The sequence below is a fragment of the Bos grunniens genome, chromosome 10 (assembly GCF_055505025.1).
Source record: "Bos grunniens cultivar Pamir isolate PY7600 chromosome 10, Bosgru_T2T1.0, whole genome shotgun sequence".
In the NCBI taxonomy this organism is placed as follows: Eukaryota; Metazoa; Chordata; class Mammalia; order Artiodactyla; family Bovidae; genus Bos; species Bos grunniens.
In genome coordinates this window covers 76,461,635-76,485,420 of record NC_141174.1, presented here as the reverse complement: position 1 = coordinate 76,485,420, position 23,786 = coordinate 76,461,635, and the positions used below count along the sequence as shown (strand labels likewise).

The 23,786-nt window shown below is 39.5% G+C and overlaps 2 protein-coding genes across 2 annotated transcripts; both read right to left on the bottom strand.

The window, feature by feature from the left end:
• Positions 1–1,792: 1,792 nt before the first annotated feature.
• Positions 1,793–7,640, bottom strand: LOC147364932 (olfactory receptor 11H4-like). Its single transcript, XM_086319054.1, has 2 exons — positions 7,634–7,640; positions 1,793–2,766 (listed from the first exon to the last, which is right to left on the bottom strand). Exons 1-2 carry the CDS (start codon positions 7,638–7,640, stop codon positions 1,793–1,795), a joined length of 981 nt encoding a protein of 326 aa, XP_086175180.1.
• Positions 7,641–17,285: 9,645 nt separating this feature from the next.
• On the bottom strand, positions 17,286–20,683 carry LOC147364931 (olfactory receptor 11G2-like). Its single transcript, XM_086322118.1, has one exon. The coding sequence runs from the start codon at positions 19,585–19,587 to the stop codon at positions 18,652–18,654; it is 936 nt and encodes a 311-aa protein (XP_086178244.1). The 5' UTR covers positions 19,588–20,683; the 3' UTR covers positions 17,286–18,651.
• Between the last annotated feature and the right edge of the window lie 3,103 nt (positions 20,684–23,786).

Here is a 23,786-nt window from a genome sequence, read left to right as displayed (position 1 = left end):
GATAAGCAGGGAAATGGTGTAAAAGATTATTCAGGCATCATGTGAAAGGGAGTGACCTGGGATTAAAAAGGGGCACTGGGTTTGAATAGAGTTGAACCTAAAGAGGAGGCGGCTGAGATAGAAAACTAGGACACAGAAAATCTAGGTCCTGGCCTGAGTGCTTTTGCTTACTAGCTGTAAGAGCCTGTTGAGTTCATTTCTTCAAATATTAGATACATATCTTCTTTGTGTTCTCCATAGGGCTGACGTGAGAATGAAATAATAAGAAAATATTTTGCAAATATCTATATAATCATAATATGATTGTGATTGAAGAGCCTCAGGAGTGGATTCCTAACTCCATTATCTCTCCAGTTTGTTATGGAAATATCATTCCAGAATTAGAATTTCCTTTCTGAGGGTCTAGGAGGACTTTCCATTCTTCTTGGGCAAACCAGTTCCTTGACTTTTACTCCTCCCCAAATATATACCCCCAAGATCAGTTTACAGATACAAATTTCTTTTTTAAAGAAATACAAAGTTTTATTTGACAACTAGAAATAAAGAATTTTTAAAATGCCCATGCCTCTATTTAGTCTGTTGTCAATGAAACAACCAGGGTGATGACCCTTTTAAAATATAATGGGATTCTACTACTCCTCTACTCAAAACTCTGCTCAGAAAGGCTTTCCATCTCATTCAGAATTTAAAATTCTTACTATGGCTCACAAGGACCTGTACAACTTGGCCCTCTGTATGCTCTTTTTGACTTCTTCTCTGATATTTCCCTCTTAATCTCTCTATTCCAACCAAACCAAACTACTTGTTCTTGCTGCTGCTGCTGCTGCTGCTAAGTCGCTGGAACACAATCCTGCCTCAGGGTCTTATGGAGAACTTGCCTCCCTCTGCAAGGAATGCTCTTCCCTCAGCTATGCACACAGCTCATTCCCTCATCTCCTTCAAGCTTTTGTTTAAATGATACCTTCTCCCCATGGCCTTCCCTGATGGTCCTATTTAAAATTTCAACCTTTTCTCTCTCTCTTCCTGTCTTCCTTTCCCTTTCTCCATATTGTTTATCACTTTCCAACATAACTACATTTTTGCTTATTTTTTTTTATTGTCTGTCCCTCACTAGAAAATAAACTCCACACATCGAGTGTTTTGACCATTTTGGTCATAGTGTATCTCTAATGCCTCTGAGAGTATCTAGAATAAAGAAGATGCTCAATAAATTTTTGTTGAATTGAAAAAATTACTATTTTAAATGATGTTAAAACATAACTTAAATAAGCATGAAACTTTTGGTCTGTCCCTAATCTGGAAGATTCTGGAGCATGAAGAGCTAAGAGGATAGAAACTTCTTCTATTACTAAATCCTATGGTTATGTATCCATTAGACATTTAGATTAGATTATTTTTTCACTTTAAAGGATCTTGTACTGTCTTAAGAAATGCCTTCAGTACACTGATGATGATTCACCTAGGATAACTTCTCTTAGTCTAGCTTTACCTCCTTCCCCTAATAATCAAAACTAAAACAGTGTGTGGAATAGGACAAATATAATGCCCTCATATTACTATCTAAGAAGTTATTCATGTTGAAAATATTGTTACTATACTTAGGATGCCGTCTGAATCAGCTGTGGTTTAGCTCTGCCAGGTTAGTTGAGGAATGAAACATGGATGGAATCCACTAAAAACGTCTTCTTTACTGTGTGCACTGGAAAATTAACAGCAGTATATGAAATCTTTTTTAATTAATCTTTTATGCCTGGACAATGGTTTGCTTGTTCTCATGTAGATTAGTTTATGTTCATTCTATTTTCAGGACTTTCTTCAGTGCAGCCTTCATCTCCTTGTTTCTTAAGCTGTAAATCAGGGGGTTTAAGAAGGGAGTCACCACGGAATAGAACAAAGTTATAATCTTCTGACTTTCAGCTGGGTTATCAGCTGTAGGGCTCACATACATGGCCAAAAGAGCCCCGAAGAATAAGCACACCACTGTCAGATGTGATCCACAAGTAGAAAAGGCCTTCTGTCGGCCTGCTGCTGAAGGGACTTTAAACACAGTAATCAATAAAAGGGTATAGGAGCCAAGGATGTACAGAAGAGTTAGCACGATAATGAGGGAGCTGAGGACATAGAAGACAATCTCAGTGACAGGAGCTGGGACACAGGACAGAGCCATCAGTGGGTCCACGTCACACACAAAGTGATCGATGGTATTGGGCCCACAGAAAGGCAACTGAGAGAGCTGCACGGTGGAGACAGGGTAACTAAGGAACCCAAATACCCAGCAAAGAGACAACAAAACAGAGCAGAGCTGTTGGGTCATGATGGTTGGGTAGTGCAATGGGCGGCAGATAGCAAGATACCGATCGTATGCCATGATACAGAGCAAATATGCCTCAGTTGTACCAAGGGAAGTATAAAAATATAACTGGAGGAAGCAGCCAACAAAAGAGATGGTTTTTGTTTCTGAGAGGAAATGGATTAGCATACTGGGCACAGTGGAGGTAATGTACCAGATTTCAAGGAAAGCGAAATTCCCTAGGAGAATATACATTGGAGTGTGGAGCCTTTGGTCCCACCTCACAGCGCCAACAATGGTCCCATTTCCCACCACGGTAAATATATAGATTCCAAAGAACAGTGAAAAGAGGAAATACTGTAACTCTTGACAACCAGGGAAGCCTAGGAGGATAAACTCCGTCACGGTGCTTGCTGCTGAATTGTTCACGAATCCCAGGACTGCACAGAAGACAGAAAATACCAATATATAAGTTGCTTAGTTTCTTGAAAAACTTATAGGAAATCTATGCAAGGTATATATGTTGGCTGTTTTGCAATTAGTTTGGAATAACCCATGTATTAACTCCTATCTTATTTAAAAGCCACCAACAAACAAATTTCAATAAAATTGGGTTCATAACAATAGAATCGTTATATTACTTGGATTTTGTTTATCAAAGGATTAGGTTAAAAAAATCCTCTTTTCCCTTTGAAAATTTTGAAAACTCAGAAGCACTACCTTCTGTGAAAAGAAAAAGGTTATCAGTTTGTATTAGATTCATTTGTATTATTTTTTAGGGCCCAACATATGATATCATATAGTATTTGTCTTCCCTGTCTGGCTTATTTTACTAGGCATAATATTCTCTAGGTCCATTAACATTGGTGCAAATGGCAATATTTCATTCTTTTTTTTTATGGCTGAGTTATATTCCATTCCATATATGTATACAGGTAATATATGGGCTTCTCTGGTGGCTCAGGTAGTAAAGAATCTGCCTGAAATGCAGGAGACCTGGTTTCAATCCCTGGGTTGGGAAGATCTCCTGGAAAAGGGAATGGCTACACACTCCAGTATTCTTGCCTAGAGAATCCCATGGGTAGAGGAGTCTGGCAGGCTACAATCCATAGGATTGCAAAAGAGTTGAACATGACTGAGCAACTAACACACATGCACACATAGGTAACACACACACACATATCACATATATCACATATAGCTGTTGGTGGGTACTTGTATAAACTGTTTTTTTTAACTTCATATATTTTGTATTTTTTCCATGTCCAAATTATAACTTTGGAACATTAGTTCAGTGGCTGCCTTGTTTTCTGTAGATTTTATCAACTCCTTAGTGATAGATTTTGAGTTTTAGTGTTTTATATTATAATAAATGCCCTAATTAATATTCTTGAGCATATTATCTTAGTATACTTGATCCATAAAGTGAGTTTATAATGATTCAACATTTAATAATTAAACTAATCAATGTATTGTGTCCTAGTTTTTGATGATGAAGATTTTTAGATATCCTTTGATGCTCATCATTTACTGAAGTCAACAAAGCAAAACCCTTTTACATATTAGAAAAATTCCTGCTTAATAGTTCCATAGCATGTTATTCACATCCATACTAGAGCATATGCCATAATGACTGAATAATGTGTTGTGTTTCCTCTAGACTGAAAACTTTTATAATTCATGCTATGCTATGCTATGCTAAGTCATTTTAGTCGTGTCCGACTCTGTGCGACCCCATAGACGGCAGCCCACCAGGCTCCCCCGTCCCTGGGATTCTCCAGGCAAGAACACTGGAGTGGGCTGCCATTTCCTTCTCCAATGCATGAAAGTGAAAAGTGAAAGTGAAGTCGCTCAGTCGTGTCCGACTCTTAGCGACCCCATGGACTGCAGCCTAACAGGCTCCTCCATCCATGGGATTTTCCAAGCAAGAGTACTGGAGTGGGGTGCCGTTGCCTTCTCCGTTATAATTCATAAATGATGTTAAATTTATCTTTCTATTCTCAGTTGACTGAGTTTCTGGTGCTAGGTAGGCACTTGCTCAATGAATTAATGGTTGAATGAATTTTGAACTTGTCAATTCTGTCACTGAAAAGCTAACGTACTGAATTTATGAACATCACCATCACTGAGCCTCTAATCTGAACTCATTGGGCAGAGACTGTGACTGACCAAACCTAAGATCTAATCCCCACTGGCGTCATGTCCCTGTCATATGTGAGTGTCCATTCTAAATACAAGCCTCCCTAGTTACTTACCCTTTTCATACTGTTCATGGGGGTCTCAAGGCAAGAATACTGAAGTGGTTTGCCATTCTCCAGTGGACCACGTTTTGTCATGTATGGATGTAGTATGGATGTAGATGTAGTATGGACGTAGTACATAGTAGTCATGTATGGATGTGAGAGTTGGACTATAGAGAAAACTGAGCGCCGAAGAATTGATGCTTTTGAACTGTGGTGTTGGAGAAGACTCTTGAGAGTCCCTCGGACTGCAAGGAGATCCAACCAGTCCATCCTAAAGGAAATCAGTCCTGAATATTCATTAGAAGGACTGATGCTGAAGCTGAAACTCCAATACTTTGGCCACTTGATGCGTAGAACTGACTCATTTGAAAAGACCCTGAATCTGGGAAAGATTGAAGGCAGGAGGAGAAGGGGATGACAGAGGATGAGATGGTTGGATGGCATCACCAACTCAATGGACATGAGTTTGAGTGAACTCTGAGAGTTGGTGATGAACAGGGAAGCCTGGCATGTAGCAGTCCAGGGGGTCGCAAAGAGTCAGACACAACTGAGTGACTGAACTGAACTGAACTGAGTTACTTACCCTCTTTTATATTTTCAGGCCTATTATCAACATTCTGTTCAGCATTTCTTCTTTTTTAACTAATTTTTCTTATTGGAGTCTAGTTGATCACTACTTCTCCTTATTCCATCTTTTCCTTTTCCCTTTAGTATTCAAATCTTGTGAATGGAACTGCTTATTCTCCATTCACTAATCCATTTAGCATTTGCTAAAGTCAGAAACTTGTCATTCAAACCACTTTCTAATTTTGTCAGTTCCTATATGCAATCAATCACCAACTCCTGTTGATTTCCCTCCCAAATGTTTTTTAAATCTGTTCTGGGTATACAGGAAGTCAATGAGAAAGCAAAAAATGCTTTCTCTGTTAGGATGGACGAGTAGAAGAGTGAACAGCTACATATATAACCAAAAAGAAAAATGAGCCTCCTTAGGAAGGGCTAAGTATGACATTTTTGGAAAAAAATGGATCCTCACATGGGATGGTGAGGAAAAAAGAGAACATTTACTCTGCAGCCTATGTGGTGACATACCACAACTGGATCAAGTTCACAACTGATTGACCGATTGACTAAATCCAATAATACTTAACTCAGTAGCCCTGTTGTATCACCATCAGTTCAGTTCAATCTCTCAGCCGTGTCCAACTCTTTGTGACCCCATGGACTGCAGCATGCCAGGCCTCCCTATCCATCATCAACTTCCAGAGTTTACTCAAACGCATATCCATTGAGTTGGTGATGCCATCCAACCACTGCATCCTCTGTCATCCCTTTCTCCTCCCACCTTCAATCTTTCCCAGCATCAGGGTCTTTTCAAATGAGTCATTTCTTCGCATCAGGTGGCCAAAATATTGGAGTTTCAGCTTCAACATCAGTCCTTCCAATGAACACTCAGGACTGATTTCCTTTAGGATGGACTGGTTGCATCCTAAGGGATGCAGTCCCTTGCAGTCCACGGGACTCTCAAGAGTCTTCTCCAGCACCACAAAAGCATCAATTCTTTGGCCCTCAGTTTTCTTTATAGTCCAACTCTCACATCCATACATGACTACTGGAAAAACAATAGTCTTGACTAGACAGACCTTTGTTGGCAAAGTAATGTCTCTGCTTTTTAATATGCTATCTAGCTTGGTCATATCATTCCTTCTTTAAGGAAAATAAATAAAGTAACCTTGATTTGTGTTCAAATAGCATAATATACTGTGTGTTCTCGGGCAAGTTAACACCTTTTTTTCAGAGCTTCTGTGAAAATGCTGTTGAGTATATTCAATATATGCTAAGTACAGTTCTTGGAATATAATTGGACCTAAAAAATTCATAGCCATTGTTGTTAATAATATAGTACTGTCAACAAACATGATTACAAAGTATAAACTTTTTAGCATAATTATTTAAAAACCTAATCACTAAATCTTAATCACTAAGATTAAAAAGTTACTCAGTTCCAACATATCACACAACAAAGCTATGGGCAACTCTCTTTGGTCACTCAGATTGATTTTACTGAGCTCCTTGTATATTCTGGCACTTAAAAACATACAGTTTGGTATGATATAAAGGAAGAAGACATTGAAACACTGTGATTCAAGAAACAGAAAATAAATAAAGTGTTACATTATTTGCGATGTGCATGAGAGTAAGTGGGAATGTTATATTTAATTGGAGGCACTGTAGAAAATGAGTTACTGTGTGCTAAGTTGTTCAGTCATGTCCAACTCTTTGCAACCCCATGAACTGTCACCTGCCAGGCTTCTTGGATGGGGTTCTCCAGGCAAGAATACTGGAGTGGGTTGCCACGTCCTCCTTTAGGGGATCTTCCTGATCCAAGAATTTAACCCACATCTCTTATGTCTCCTGCATTTGCAGGCAGGTTCTCTACCACTGTGCCACCTGGAAAGCCCATGAGTTCCTTAGTACAACTCTAAACAGTCTTCTCAGACCAAATTAAAGTTGACTAAATTTCTGAATAATGAAACATTTTTTTTATGAATCACTAAACAAAAAAGTTTCAGGGGAAAAAAAGTTTCAGAGATTGTTAAACTGAGGGAGATGAGTAGCTGGACACTAGAGTCAACATTTCATATAACAAGCTTATTATGTTACTAGTGACTGAAACTTCATATCCAGAAACCTAAAGCCACAAAAGTTTGTAAAAGTATATTAATATTCAAATGTAATTCCACTAGGATCAATTTGTAGGTGTCTTAGAGCAGTCTTATGGACTCTGTGGGAGAGGGAGAGGGTGGGAAGATTTGGGAGAATGGCATTGAAACATGTAAAATATCATGTATGAAATGAGATGCCAGTCCAGGTTCAATGCACGATACTGGATGCTTGGGGCTGGTGCACTGGGATGACCCAGAGGGAGGGTATGGGGAGGGAGGAGGGAGGAGGGTTCAGGATGGGGAGCACATGTATACCTGTGGTGGATTCATTTTGATATTTGGCAAAACTAATACAATTATGTAAAGTTTAAAAATAAAATAAAATTTAAAAGAAAAAATACAGTGATGCCAAGACAGGAAGAAATGTTACTTACCCTTCATGATAAGACTAATTATGGACAAAGCTGGGAATAAATACTGAGTCTGTATCTTCTCACTGATGCTTTTTCATTTACATGGAATCAAAACCCAGGGGCCTGATCCTGAGCATCCTACAATATACCAAGTTAAATGCTGAAACCCCCTTCCTGAATTACTCAAAAGAAACGGTTATAGCAACAGGGCACTTCTGTTGGGCAATGTGATAGACAATGAAAAGAATTACAGCCCTATAATCGGTCATGGAGACGTGGGCCTTAGGTGACATACTGATATTTTCATCAAGAGCTCCATAAGAGACCTCGGTCTACCCAAGGCAGCCAGATCTTTCACTTGCCTCACCCAGAAGAGACAATTCAACAGAGCTTTATATTTTGGTTACTTTTGCTATAGAGTGATTGAAAGAATGGGGTATAAACCTCATGAGGAGATTTCAGTAATGGAGGGTGCAGGTGAACGAAGGGAGGGGGAGTGTTGCTGAGACTCCCCAGTGAGCAATTAAAGTTTCATCTTAGAGATTATTGTGAAGTCTTCAGAGTCCTCTTGGGCTGGTTTATGACTCCCACAAGGCTCCTTGGTGTAACATCCTTTTCTTATCCAAAGTTTTCATGTAGTTTAGGTTAATTTGGCTTCCAGAGTGAAGACAGGGATAATGTCTTAAAGGCAATGCTGAGCTGTCTCTGAAGATTTACAGAGAATTTCTGTTTGTTTTCAGGAAACATTTGTTTCTCTATGAAATATAAAGAATATTCACAATGTATATTGTTTATATTCTATGAGAGTGTATTTTCTTCGCACACTTTACAATTATAAATTTTTGTTTCCAGTCCTCAATTACCGACAGACGACTACTTTTCCATTTGTTCTGTCTGTTCTTTGTTCCTTTATTTCTCCTTTTTTGTTTCTTTTGGATTATTCAAGTACTTTTATTATTTTATACTACATTTTTTATGATTTTAAATTATTTTTATTGTTGTAAAATATATATAACAAAAAATTATCATCTTAACCACTTTAAGTGTACAGTTCTGGACATTAATTACATTCATATTGTTATGAATCTATCACCAGCATTCATCTCCAGAACTTTTTCATTATCCCAAACTGAAATTCCAATATCCATTAAGTAATAACTTCCCATTCCACTTTCCCCTAGCCCCTGGCAACCGACTATTAGAATTTTTATCTTTGAATTTTATTACTCTAGGAAACATATAAGTGGAATCACACAAAATTTGTGCTCTGTGATTGGCTTATTTCACCTATCATATTGTCTTCAAGGTTTATTCATGTTTTAGAACATGTCAGAATTTCCTTCCAAAGGTTGCCTTGTTTGTGTATATAAAATTTTATTTATCTGTTCATATCTGAAGAATACTTCAGTTGCTTTCACCATTTCACTATTGTGAATATTGCTGCTGTGACTATGAGTGTAAAATATCTGCTCGATTTCTTGCATTCATTTCTTCTGTATATATACCCAGAAGTGGAATTGCGGAATCATTGGTAATCCATTCCTTTTAGGAACTGCTGTACTATTTTCCACAGACTGAAACATTTAATATTCCCACCAGCAATGTACAAGTACTCCAATTTCTCCAGATTCTTGACAGGTTTTGCTGTTTGCTTCTATAATAACCCAGAGATCAAATTGCCAACATCCACTGGATAAAAGAGATGGCAAGAATACACAGAAGAACTGTACAAAAAAGATCTTCATGACCCGGATAATCACAATGGTGTGATCACTGACCTAGAGCCAGACATCCTGGAATGTGAAGTCAAGTGGGCCTTAGAAAGCATCACTACGAACAAAGCTAGTGGAGGTGATAGAATCCCAGTTGAGCTATTCCAAATCCTGAAAGATGATGCTCTGAAAGTGCTGCACTCAATATGCCAGCAAATTTGGAAAACTCAGCAATGGCCACAGGACTGGAAAAGGTCAGTTTTCATTCCAGTCCCAAAGAAAGGCAATGCCAAAGAATGCTCAAACTACCGCACAATTTCACTCATCTCACATGCTAGTAAAGTAATGCTCAAAATTCTCCAAGCCAGGCTTCAGCAATATGTGAACCATGAACTTCCTGATGTTCAAGCTGCTTTTAGAAAAGGCAGAGGAACCAGAGATCAAATTGCCAACGTCCGCTGGATCATGGAAAAAGCAAGAGAGTTCCAGAAAAACATCTATTTCTGCTTTATTGACTATGCCAAAGGCTTTGACTGTGTGGATCACAATAAACTGTGGAACATTCTGAAAGAGATGGGAATACCAGACCACCTGATCTGCCTCTTGAGAAATTTGTATGCAGGTCAGGAAGCAACAGTTAGAACTGGACATGGAACAACAGACTGGTTCCAAGTAGGAAAAGGAGTACGTCAAGGCTGTATATTGTCACCCGGCTTATTTAACTTATATGCAGAGTACATCATGAGAAATGCTGGACTGGAAGAAACACAAGCTGGAATCAAGATTGCTGGGAGAAATATCAATAACCTCAGATATGCAGATGACACCACCCTTATGGCAGAAAGTGAAGAGGAACTAAAAAGCCTCTTGATGAAAGTGAAAATGGAGAGTGAAACAGTTGGCTTAATGCTCAACATTCAGAAAAAGAAGATCATGGTATCGGGTCCCATCACTTCATGGGAAATAGATGGGGAAACAGTGGAAACAGTGTCAGACTTTATTTTTCTGGGCTCCAAAATCACTGCAGATGGTGACTTCAGCCATGAAATTAAAAGACGCTTACTCCTTGGAAGGAAAGTTATAACCAACCTAGATAGCATATTCAAAAGCAGACACATTACTTTGCCAACAAAGGTCCGTCTAGTCAAGGCTATGGTTTTTCCAATGGTCATGTACGGATGTGAGAGTTGGACTGTGAAGAAGGCTGAGTGCCAAAGAGTTGATGCTTTTGAACTGCGGTGTTGGAGAAGACTCTTGAGAGTCCCTTGGACTGCAAGGAGGTCCAACCAGTCCATTCTGAAGGAGATCAGCCCTGGGATTTCTTTGGAAGGACTGATGCTAAAGCTGAAACTCCAGTACTTTGGCCACCTCATGCGAAGAGTTGACTCATTGGAAAAGACTCTGATGCTGTGAGGGATTGGGGGCAGGAGGAGAAGGGGACGACAGAGGATGAGATGGCTGGATGGCATCACTGACTCTTTGGATGAGAGTCTGAGTGAACTCTGGGAGTTGGTGATGGACAGGGAGGCCTGGCGTGCTGCAATTCATGGGGTTGCAGAGAGTCAGACACGACTGAGCGACTGACCTGATCTGATTGGATAAAAAGCAAGAGAATTCCAGAAAAACATCTACTTCTGCTTCATTGATTATGCTAAAGCTTTTGTGTGGATCACAACAAACTGTGGAAAATTCTTCAAGAGATGGGAATACCAGACCACCTTACCTGCCTCCTGGGAAACCTGTATGCAGGTCAAGAAGCAACAGTTAGAACCAGCCATGGAACAATGGACTGGTTCCAAATTGGGAAAGGTGTACCTCAAGTCTGTATATTGTCACCCTGCTTACTTAACTTATATGCAGTACATTATGGAAAATGCCAAGCTGGATGAAGTACAAGCTGGAATGAAGATTGCAAGGAGGACTATCAATAACCCCAGATATGCAGATGACACCACTCTTCTGAAAGAAAGTGAAGAACTCAAAAGTCTCTTGATGAAAGTGAAAGAGGAGACTGAAAAAGTTGGATTAAAACTCAACATTCAAAAAAATGAAGATCGTGGCATCTGGTCACATCATGTCATGGCAAATAGATGGGGAAACAATGGAAGCAGTGAGACTTTATTTTCTTGAGCTCTGAAATCAATGTAGGTGGTGACTGAAGCCATGAAATTAAAAGACACTTGCTCCTGGGAAGAAAAGCAATAACAAACCTAGACAGCATATTAAAAACCAGAGACACTACTGTGTTGACAAAGGTCCATATAGTCAAGGCTATGGTTTTTCCAGTAGTTATGTATGGATGTGAGAGTTGGACCATAACAAGGCTGAATACCAATGAATTGATGCTTTCAAGCTCAATTCTCAAGAAGACTCTTGAGAGTCCCTTGGACAGCAAGGAGATCAAACCAATTAATCCTAAAGGAAATAAATTCTGAATATTCACTGGAAGGACTGATGCTGAAGCTGAAGCTCCAATACTTTGGCTACCTGATGCGAAATGCAGACTCATTGGAAAAGACTCTGATGCTGGGAAAGATTGAAGGCAAGAGGAGAAGGATGAGATGGTTGGATGGCATCACTGACTCAATGGCCATCAGTTTGAACAAACTGCAAGATGGTGAAGGACAGAGAAGCCTGGCATGCTGCAGTGCATGGGGTCACAAAGAGTTGGACATGACTGATCGACTGAACAACAGCAAAGAATATTCCTCTAGAGAGTGAAGACTGCCATCATATCTTGCCCACATAATGGGATGTCACTCCTGGATCTTGCTTCAGACATGTAAGCTGCCCCAGCCATTAATCATTGATGTCTCTGTTGCTAAAAAAATATATATCCTTCTTTTAAAGACAACTGTATTATTTTTTATTTAAAAAGTAAATCATGCAGTCATGTGGAAAAGAATTTAGAACATTCAGAATAAATCTCTTTTTCTGTCTTCTTCCTCAGACACCAAATTCTCTTTATTGAGGCAAGCCCTGTAACCAGTCTGGATCTCCTTCAGAAGATGGTCTATACATTTATATTACAGGTATTTACACCCTGCAGCTCACTTATTTTTTAATATTTATTTATTTTTAATTGATTGATGATTGGTTTACAATATTGGTTTGATTTGGCATACATTAGCATGAATTAATCATAGGTGTACATATGTCTCCTCCCTCTTGAATCTCCCTCCCTCAGCTCACTTTTTTTTTTTTTTACTCAATAATGTATCTTGAAGTAATTATGCAACATTACTTATAGAGCTACTTCATATTTTATGAAATTGAAGATATAGTATTCCACGGTATGACTAAACTACAGCTTATTTAATTCAGTTCAGTTCAGTCACTCAGTTGTGTCTGACTCTTTGCGACCCCATGAATCACAGCACACCAGGTCTCCCTGTATATCACCAACTCCCGGAGTTCACTCAAACTCATGTGCATCGAGTCGATAATGCCATCCAGCCATCTCATCCTCTGTCGTCCCCTTCTCTTCCTGCCCCCAATCCCTCCCAGAATCAGAGTCTTTTCCAATGAGTCAACTTTTCGAATAAGGTGGCCAAAGTATTGGAGTTTCAGGTTCAACATCAGTCCTTCCAATGAACACCCAGGACTGATCTCCTTTAGGATGGACTAGTTGGATCTCCTTGCAGTCCAAGGGACTCTCAAGAGTCTTTTCCAACACCAGAGTTCAAAAGCATCAACTCTTTGGTGCTCAGCTTTCTTCCCAGTCCACCTCTCACATCCATACATGACCACGGGAAAAACCATAGCCTTGAGTAGATGAACCTTTGTTGGCAAAGTAATGTCTTTGCTTTTTAATATGCTATCTTGGTTGGTCATAACTTTCCTTCCAAGGAGTAAGCATCTTTTAAGTTCATGGCTGCAGTCACCACCTGCAGTGATTTTGGAGCTCCCAAAAATAAAGTCTGACACTGTTTCCCTAGGGATCTATTTCCCATGAAGTGATGGGACCAGATACCATGATCTTAGTTTTCTGAATGTTGAACTTTAAGCCAACTTTTCCACTCTCCAGTTTCACTTTCATCAAGAGGCTTTTTAGTTCCTCTTCACTTTCTGCCATAAGGGTGGGATCATCTGCATATCTGAGGTTATTGATATTTCTCCCAGAAATCTTGATTCCAGCTTGTGCTTCTTCCAGCCCAGCGTTTCTCATGATGTACTCTGCATATAAGTTAAATAAGTAGGGTGACAATATACAGCCTTGACGTACTCCTTTTCCTATTTGGAACCAGTCTGTTGTTCCATGTCCAGTTGTAACTGCTGCTTCCTGACCTGTATACAGGTTTCTCAAGAGGCAGATCAGGTGGTCTGGTATTCCCATCTCTTTCAGAATGTTCCACAGTTTATTGTGATCCACACTGTCAAAGGCTTTGGCATGGTCAATAAAGCAGAAATAGATGTTTTTCTGAAACTCTCTTGCTTTTTTGATGATCCAGCAGATGTTGGCAATTTAATTTCTGGTTCCTCTGCCTCTTCTAAAACCAGCTTGAACATCTGGAAGTTCACGCTTCATGTATTGCTGAAGCCTGGCTTGGAGAATTTTGAGCATTACTTTACTAGCGTGTGAGATGAGTGCAATTGTGCGGTAGTTTGAGCATTCTTTGGCATTGCCTTTCTTTGGGACTGGAATGAAAACTTATGTAATTAGTTTTCCATTAATGGCAACTGACATTTTTCTCAACATTTTGCTATTACAGCAATGGTACAATGAACATTTTTACACTTTCATAATTTCCTATGTGTGTGAAAAAAGCCATAGGCTAAGCACCTTAGAAGCTGCATTGCTGGGCTCCAGGGCATAGGCCTTTTAAATTTTGACTGTCCTAAATACAGTGTAAAACTTATACTCCCACCAACTAAGTGTGAGAGAACTCATTTCACATTCTCAACCATATAGTGTGTTATCAGACTTCCTGATCTTTGTCACTCCCCAGGTTAAACATGAGATACTGTCTAATGATATTCTCTCTTTATCTTTTTATGAATGAATTAGTGATATTTCTATATGTTTAAGAATCTTTTCTATATGTTACTTGTTTGCATCTTTTTTCTTATTTTCCTATTACGATGTTGTTCTGTTCTCCTACTGTTTATAGAGCTTTATATATATTAAGGAAACAATATATAAGTGGCAAATCATTGAGATTATTGAAGGGGAAATAATTGAGAAGTTCTAAAGTTAAAAATATAGGATTGTTTACTGAACAGAAAAGGCAGATGAACAGCGTGGTGGATAGGACATTTTTATTTTTTCACCATTAAAATATTATCCTTAGAAAATCACTCCTGAAACCAGTTCTCATTTTCTTCATCTGCAGAATCAGGCAGCTGAATTGATAAATATATACAATAATAGGATAACTTTTCTTTCAGGATCTAGGAGGTACTTCAAGGAGAGCTAGTCCAAGTTACTAATAAAAATCCTGAGTAAACAATTTTACTGATCTATAATTCTTTTTCATTATAGGGGACTGGAATGCAAAAGTAGGATGAAGAAATACCTGGAGTAACAGGCAAATTTGGCCTTGGAGTACAGAGTGAAGCAGGGCAAAGTGTAATAAAGTCTTGCCAGGAGAACGTACTGGTCATAGCAAACACTCTTTTCCAACAACGTAAGAGAAGACTCTACACATGGACATCACCAGATGGTCAACACCAAAATCAGATTGATTATATTCTTTGCACTCAATAATGGAGAAGCTCTATACAGTCAGCAAAAACAAGACTGGGAGCTGACTGTGGCTCAGATCATGAACTCCATATTGCCAAATTCAGACTGAAATTGAAGAAGGTAGGGAAAACCATTAGACCATTCAGGTATGACCTAAATGACTATATGACCCTTATGACTATACAGTGGAACTGACAAATAGATTCAAGGGATTAGATCTTATAGACAGAGTGCCTGATGAACTATGGATGGACATTGTACAGGAGACAGGGATCAAGACCATCCCCATGGAAAAGAAATTGAAAAAGGCAAAATGGCTGTCTGAGGAGACCTTACAAAGAGCTGTGAAAAGAAGAGAAGCGAAAGGCAGAGGAGAAAAGGAAAGATATACTCATTTGAATGTAGAGTTCAAAGAATAGCAAGGAGAGATAACAAAGCCTTCCTCAGTGATCAATGCAAAGAAATAGAGGGAAACAACAGAATGGGAAAGACTAGAGATCTCTTCAACAAAATTAGAGATCCAAGGGAACATTTCATGCAAAGATGGGCACAATAAAGGACAGATATGGTATGGATCTAACAGAAGCAGAAGATATTAAGAAGAGGTGGTAAGAATACACAGAAGAACTATACAAAAAAGATCTTCATGACCAAGATAATCACGATGGTGTGATCACTGACCTAGAGCCAGACATCCTGGAATGCGAAGTCAAGTGGGCCTTAGGAAGCATCACTACAAACAAAGCTAGTGGAGATGATGGAATTCCAGTTGAGCTATTCCAAATCCTGAAAGATGATGCTGTGAAAGTGCTGCACTCAATATGCCAGCAAATTTGGAAAACTCAGCAGTGGCCACAGGACTGGAAAAGGTCAGTTTTCATTCCAATCCCAAAGAAAGGCAATGCCAAAGAATGCTCAAACCACTGCACAATTGCACTCATCTCACATGCTAAGCAAAGTAATACTCAAAATTCTCCACGCCAGGCTTCAACAGTACATGAACCATGAACTTCCAGATGTTCAAGCTGGATTTAGAAAAGGCAGAGGAACCAGAGATCAAATTGCCAACATCACTGGAAAATTGAAAAAGCAAGAGAGTTCCAGAAAAGCATCTATTTCTGCTTTATTGACTATGCCAAAGCCTTAGATATTCTTTAATATTTCAATTCTTTGATATTCTTTAATAATTCAATTCTTCAATATTCTTTATTGACTATGCCAAAGCCTTTAATATTCAAAGTCTGATATTCAGGGAATATCCGACCACCTGACCTGCCTCCTGAGAAATCTGTATGCAGGTCAGGAAGCAACATTTAGAATTGTACATGGAACAACAGACTGGTTCCAAATCGGGAAAGAAGTACGTCAAGGTTGTATATTGTCACCCTGCTCATTAAACTTATATGCAGAGTACATTGTGAGAAACGCTGGGCTGGATGAAGCACAAGCTGGAATCAAGGTCACCAGGAGATATATCAATAACCTCATATATTCAGATAACACTACCCTTATGGCAAAAAGCAAAGAAGAACTAAAGAGTCTCTTGATGAAAGTTAAAGAGGAGAGTGAAAAATTTGGCTTAAAACTCAACATTCAGAAAATGAAGATCATGGCATCTGGTCCCATCACTTCATGGAAAACAGATGGGGAAACAGTGGAAACAGTGTCAGACTTTATTTTTCTGGGCTCCAAAATCACTGCAGATGGTGACTGCAGCCATGAAATTACAAGATGCTTGCTCCTTGAAAGGAAAGTTATGACCAACCTAGACAGCATATTAAAAAGCAGAGACATTACTTTGCCAACAAAGGTCTGTCTAGTCAAAGGTATGGTTTTTCCAGTAGTCATGTATGAATGTGAGTGTTGGACTATAAAGAAGCTGGGAGCCGAAAAATTGATGCTTTTGAACTGTGGTGTTGGAGAAGACTCTTGAGAATCCCTTGGACTGCAAGGAGATCCAACCAATCCATCCTAAAGTAAATCAGTCCTGAATATTCATTAGAAGGACTGATGCTGAAGATGAAACTCCAATCCTTTGTCACCAGATGCAAAGAACTGACTCATTTGAAAAGATCCTGATACTGGGAAAGATTGAAGGCAGGAGGAGAAGGAGACGACAGAGGATGAGATGGTTGGATCGCATCAATGACTCAATGGACATGAGTTTGAGTAAGCTCTGAGAGTTGGTGATGGACAGGGAGGCCTGGTGTGCTGCAGTCCATGGGGTTGCAAAGTGTCGGACTCGACTGAGTGACTGACTGAACTGACCTGAACAATTCCTGAGCACCTCTCCCTTAAAAGAATTAGGCCTAAATTTGTCTCTGGGTTACTGGTTTTCCTTATTTTATTGAAATCAACCCTTCTCCTTGCCCACCTTGTTTGCAGGGTAGAACACTCAGGAATCTGGAGGTGCTTGCAGTGAAAAGAAAATCAGGCCTTTGCATGTTTATACCAGTCCCTGTATTCACTTGTCTCTGATTTGTGGGTTTTTGCATGATTATGCTACAAGATCATCTTCTGAAAGTGAGGGGAGAAGTGAGAAAGTATGGAACTTAGATGTAATAGAAAACAACTTTTGGTTATAGTCATGACTAATCAGCTTGAATTGAACTTACCCTTCTACTAAAAGTAACTACAAAATCTGGAGAAATTACATAAAACAAGCCTTTGAAGGCACTAGAGAGAAGTCCACAGACGTGACTTCAAGGGCTATAATCCAGGGGAGGGAGGAATAAGAAGAGGAGCTCCACATTTACCTTGAGTGTTTCTCCCCCAGGATGATAATCACTGCTTTGGGGAGTAAGGGGACAGGGAGGTATCTGAGAAAGAACAGCGAGAAGGAAGAATTAAGTCTCAGCAGAAAGCAGTAGTTTCAATGAACTAAGAGTATAAGGGATTTGGTGTTTGTGGCTGCCAGAGAAACTGGTGTTTGAGAAAAAATACTGGAGACAGGAGGACCACGGAGAAGTGAGGGTCAAAATGTGATGTAGTTTCTTTTCTAGGCATTTTTCGATTTCCCAGTCATTCATGTGCAAGATGAGATTTCAAGAAGTCTAGCAGACAGAAGAAACTGGGAGTTTAAAGAGCTCAGCAGAGGTCTTAGGAGTCATGGGTTTCAGAATATAGGAATAGAAAGTCAGGGCTCTCTAAGGTGGAGGTGTCCTGAAAACAGTTCAGGTGTGCGACTGAAATCTCAGGATGGTCATGTTCCTGACTAAGGATCACGTCCCAGAAATAAGAGCAAAGCTGTTTTAGACTGTTTTTATTACGCCTCAAAATAAATACTCCTTAAATGAGATCAAAGTGATCTGCTTTACTCTATCTTCTGGTAAAAGAAACCTTTCTTTACTACATTATTTTAAAAAATTTTAAAAATATAATGTTCAGCATTTGGTAAAAAATGAGGTATATAAGAAACAGGACAAAAAAAAAAAAAAAAAAAGAAAAAAGAAACAGGACAAATGAGCAAGAACCAAGAGAATAAATAAGCAACAGATACATGTTCACAGGTGACTGAAATTTTAGTCAGTATTAGGATGAACGATTATCTGAAAAAGAAAAAAAATTTTTTTTAAACCTGAAAATGAGGTAAACACAATTTAAGTCTCTAATTGCTCAAGAACTCTTTTGATTAACATTTTTTATAGTCTAAGAAATTTCTGCAGGGCCTTTTTCATATCTTTGTTTCTAAGACTATATATTACGGGGTTAAGAAGTGGTGTCACAACAGAATAAAACAGAGTCACAATCTTCTGCATTCCACCTTCATGCTCAGATGTTGGACTCCCATACATTACAAGGACTGAGCCATAAAACAGTGAAACCACAGCCAGATGAGACCCACAGGTGGAGAAAGCCTTTTTTCGTCCATTTGCTGAAGGGACTTTCAATACAGCTCTCAGGACCAGAGCATAAGACCCCATGATGAAGAGAAAAGGAATGATGAGGGGCACAGGACTTAAAGTGGAGAAGACAAGCTCTATCACAGGAGGTTTTTCGCAAGTGAGTGCTAGAAGAGGACCTGGGTCACACAGGAAATGGTCAATGATCCCAGATCCACAGAATGACATTTGGGAGATGATGATGATGGGAATCAAGAACCAGAGGAAACCAAGTACCCAGCAGCTGATTATAAGATTGGCACAGAGACGTCCAGTCATGAGAGTAGGGTAGTGTAGAGGCCAGCAGATGGCAAGGTATCGATCAAATGCCATAATAGCCAAGAAAAAGCATTCTGTAGAACCCAAGGAGAAGAAAAAGTAGAACTGGAGAAAGCACCCAGAGAAGGAGATGAGCTTGTTGTCAGAGAGGAAGTTGGCCAACATGTTGGGGACAGTGGAGGTGACATACCAGATCTCCAGGAAGGAGAAGTTTGCGAGCAGGATGTACATGGGAGTGTGGAGTCTCTGATCCCAGCGCACAGCACAGATGATAGAACCGTTGCCCATGAGGGTCAGGAGGTAGAGAGCAGAGAAGAGCACAAAGAGGAGAATCTGCCCCTCCCTGGGGCAAGGGAAGCCCAGGAGGATGAAGCCAGTGATGGTGCTGGAGGTGTTGGGGGTGTTGGAGATTTTCATGGATCTGGGAGCTGTGAAAGGACCAGCAAATATCAAATGAGTTTGTATAGAGATATCAGGACCCAAATTTATATTTAAATCATCTTGGAAAAGTAAATAAGGATTTATATATTAATAGCTATTTTTTCCCTTGTAAACTGGCTTAACTATTCTCGTTCACATTTTCATCATGGATTCAAGAAAATATTTGATCAGAATTGGTAAACTCTTGAAGGAAAGTGTGGTAGAGGTATTTGAACATTAGACTTTGTTCTTAATAGAGAATCTGTCTGACTATCTATCTATCTACCTACTACCTAGCTACCTACCATCCTACCGCCTATCTAGTTTCTCAGAAAAATAGGGACAGAAAAGAATAATTCTGCTGCGAATAAAGGTCCTTTATGGTTTCTAAAAATGATTGTAAGTCCAGTACTAATTCAGAGGAAGGTAGCTTTTTTGATGTTCAATTAAAAACAATTGTTACTTATAATGCTTAGGTATTTTTGACCAGGGTTGTTCTGCTGGGGTTCCTGAAATTTCATTTAGGGGTAAGCATCTGTTTAATCTAATAAATTACCTTTCAGATTAAATATTTAAGAACTGTTTTTATTTATTTATTTGTGATGAAACATTTCAGTATAGTATTTCTTCCCTTTCCTTTACCCTCACATATAATTCATCAGCAATTTCTGTTAGTCTGTCTCTAAAATAAGTCTCATGTCCATTCACCTCTCTCTAATTCAAGCCATCATCTTCTTTTCTTCACTGGACCACTGTGATACTGTCCTAACTGGGTTTCTTGTTTCTCATCCGTGTCTCTCTACAATTTGTGATCCATACCACGGCCAGAATGACTCAAAAAAAAAAGAAAATCAGATCACACAAATTTCAAATAGCTTCCCAATGTACTTAGGATCAAACAAATTTTCAAACTAGGGTCTTTGAATTGACCCTTATTCATATCTCCAACAGAGAAGGCAATGACACCCCACTCCAGTACTCTTGCCTGGAAAATCCCATGGACGGAGGAGCCTGGTAGGCTGCAGTCCATGGGGTCGCTAAGAGTCGGACACGACTGAGCGACTTCACTTTCACTTTTCACTTTCATGCATTGGAGAAGAAAATGGCAACCCACTCCAGTGTTCTTGCTTGGAGAATCCCAGGGACGGCGGAGCCTGGTGGGCTGCCGTCTATGGGGTCGCACAGAGTCGGACACGACTGAAGCGACTTAGCAGCAGCAGCAGCAGCAGTTTCTCTTTTTAATATTTACTTTCTCCTCTAAGAAAATGGACAAAGAGGGCAATCCAGACCTGAAGTTTCTCTGAATGTCTGGTCTTTCTGGAGAGGAAGGTTGGTCGTCTCTACAGAAACCACCAAGAAGTGAAGCAGTAGAAATAAGGTGACAATCTTTCTGTGTTTGCTGGAGGATGGAGAGATTCTAAGCAGAGGCTCCAGGGAGTGAGGATCCATGAGGATCAATTTACCACTTTCAGAAGAAGATCTGTGTTAGGAGAATGTTCTTTACTAGTTATTCCCTTCCTCTGGGGCCTACCTTCTCTGGAGACTCTGATCCTTCTATTTTACCTTTGACTCCCAGTAGAGTGGAAAATGTTACTTTTTAAAGCCTCCCAATTCTCAGGGATGGCAAGAGATTTCATCCATGTGTAAGACAACTCGGATTGCCTATCGAGTGTTAAAGGAAAGTCTGTAAATATAACACACTGTAGTGGCCATGATGTAAGAAACTGTTCCTGGGCCTCTAGTGAATGCTATCAATTATGAGTTTTGGAAACAGAGCTGCCTTTGATTTTCTAGAAAGAAGAGATAGGTGGGCTGAAGGTATGATGTGACCTCAGCCATAGAGGGCTATGCAGCTAGTTGCCCCAGGAATCCGTCCCCTTCCAGGGCCTCCCTGGTTGTTTTATAGATCTTTCCTTTCTCACTTGTGCTTGAGCCCTGTGAGTGTCAAGCAGATGTTTTGAGGTCCACTTGTCAGGTCTGAGAGAGGCCAGAGCAGAACATTCCATAGCTCTACTCAGGGATTGCATCAGGGAGTTGGATCTAAGCTTCCTCATCTTGATGGAGGTACAGATGTCTTAGCATAATCCACTTCTTGCCCCTTTCTCTCCAATTTGTGAAAGATTTTCATGTCAAAGACTTATCAGGTCATTTCACTTCCTTGTTTGAACAGCTTTGTTGTTTCCCTCTGTCCACAACATGAGATTCAGAATTGCCAAATAAAAACTTTTGCACTGGAGCCTTAACCTACTGCTATTGTTACCACTCTTGTTGTTAAATTTTTATATTTTTACCTTTTCTCTAGTATTTCCTGTAGAAATCCTTGTGTCAACAGTCACATCAAATTGCTTAGACACATAGTGGAAGCCCATATATTTTTGTTGGGTGAATAATCTTACCCTCTGAAAAGCAGGCAAGAACCCTCGGCATTGATGACTACTAGTGTGAGAGTTAATCCCTGTAAAGTGAGGATTCCAGGAGATTATTTATTAATGCAGAAATAGAGAGCTAACTCACTAAATGTTCTCTTTGCCTTATTTTTTTAAACCTTTCCTGTCATTTTCCCCCTCAGTTCAGTTTCTCACAAAATTATTTTTTTAATTTTTATTTTATATTGAAACATAGTTGGTTAATGATGTTGTGTTAGTTCAAGTATACAGCAAAGTGATTCAGTTATACAAATACATATATCTGTTCTTTTAAAAATTCTTTTCCCATATAGGTTATTACAGAATATTGAGTTTCCTGTGCTATACAGTAGGTCCTTGCTGGTTATCTATTTTAAATATAGCAGTGTGTACATGTTAATCCCAAACTCCCTGTCTATCCCTGCCTGCCACCCTTCTGCCCTGGTAATCATAAGTTCATTCTCTAGGTCTGTGAATCTATTTCTGTTTTGTAAATAAGTTCATTTGTATCATTTAAAAATTTTTTCACATATAAGCAATATCATGTGACATTTGTCTATCTCTGTAAGACTTACTTCACTTACTATGATAATCTTAGATTTATCCATGTTGCTTCAGATGGCATTGGTTCCTTCTTTTTAATGGCTAATATTCCATTGTATATGCATATCATGTCTACTTTATCCATTCATTTGTTGATAGACATTTAGGTTGCTTCCATGTCTTGGCTATTGTAAGCAGCACTTTAATGAACATTGGTGTACATGTATCCTTTTGAGCCATATTTTTCTCAGGATATATGCCCAGGAGTGGAATTACTGGATCATATCAAGATTGCCTGGAGAAATATCAATAACATCAGATATGCAAATGATGCCACCCTTATGGCAGAAAGAGAAGAGGAACTAAAAAGCCTCTTGATGAAAGTGAAAGAGGAGAGTGGAAAAGTTGGCTTAAATCTCAACATTCAGAAAACAAAGATCATGGCATCTGGTCCCATCACTTCATGGCAAATAGATGGGGAAACAGTGGAAATAGTGTCAGACTTTATTTTTTTGGGCTCCAAAATCACTGCAGATGGTTATTGCAGCCATGAAATTAAAAGACGGTTACTCCTTGGAAGGAAAGTTATGACCACCCTAGAGAACATATTCAAAAGCAGAGACATTACTTTGCCAACAAGGTCCATCTAGTGAAGGCTATGGTTTTTCCAGTGGTCATGTATGGATGTGAGAGTTGGACTGTGAAGAAAGCTGAGCATCAAAGAATTGATGCTTTTGAACTGTGGTGTTGGAGAAGACTCTAGAGAGTCCCTTGGACTGCAAGGAGATCCAATCACTCCACCCTAAAGGAGATCAGTCCTGGGTGTTCATTGGAAGGACTAATGTTGAAGCTGAAACTCCAATACTTTGGCCACCTCATGAGCAGAGTTGACTCAAAGGAAAAGACCCTGATGCGGGGAGGGATTGGGGGCAGGAGGAGAAGGGATGAGGATGAGATGGCTGGATGGCATCACTGACTCGATGGACATGAGTTTGGGTAAACTTTGGGAGTTGGTGATGGACAGGGAGGCCTGGCGTGCTGTGATTCATGGGGTTGGAAAGAGTTGGACACAACTGAGCGAATGAACTGAACTGATGGTAGCTCTATTTTTAGTTTTTAAGGAACCTTTGTATTGTTCTCCATAATGGCTGTATCAATTTACATTCCACCAACAGTGTAGGAGGGTTCGGTTTCCTCCGTACCTCCTTCAGCGTATATTGTTTTTGGATTTTTGGTGGTGGTGGCCTA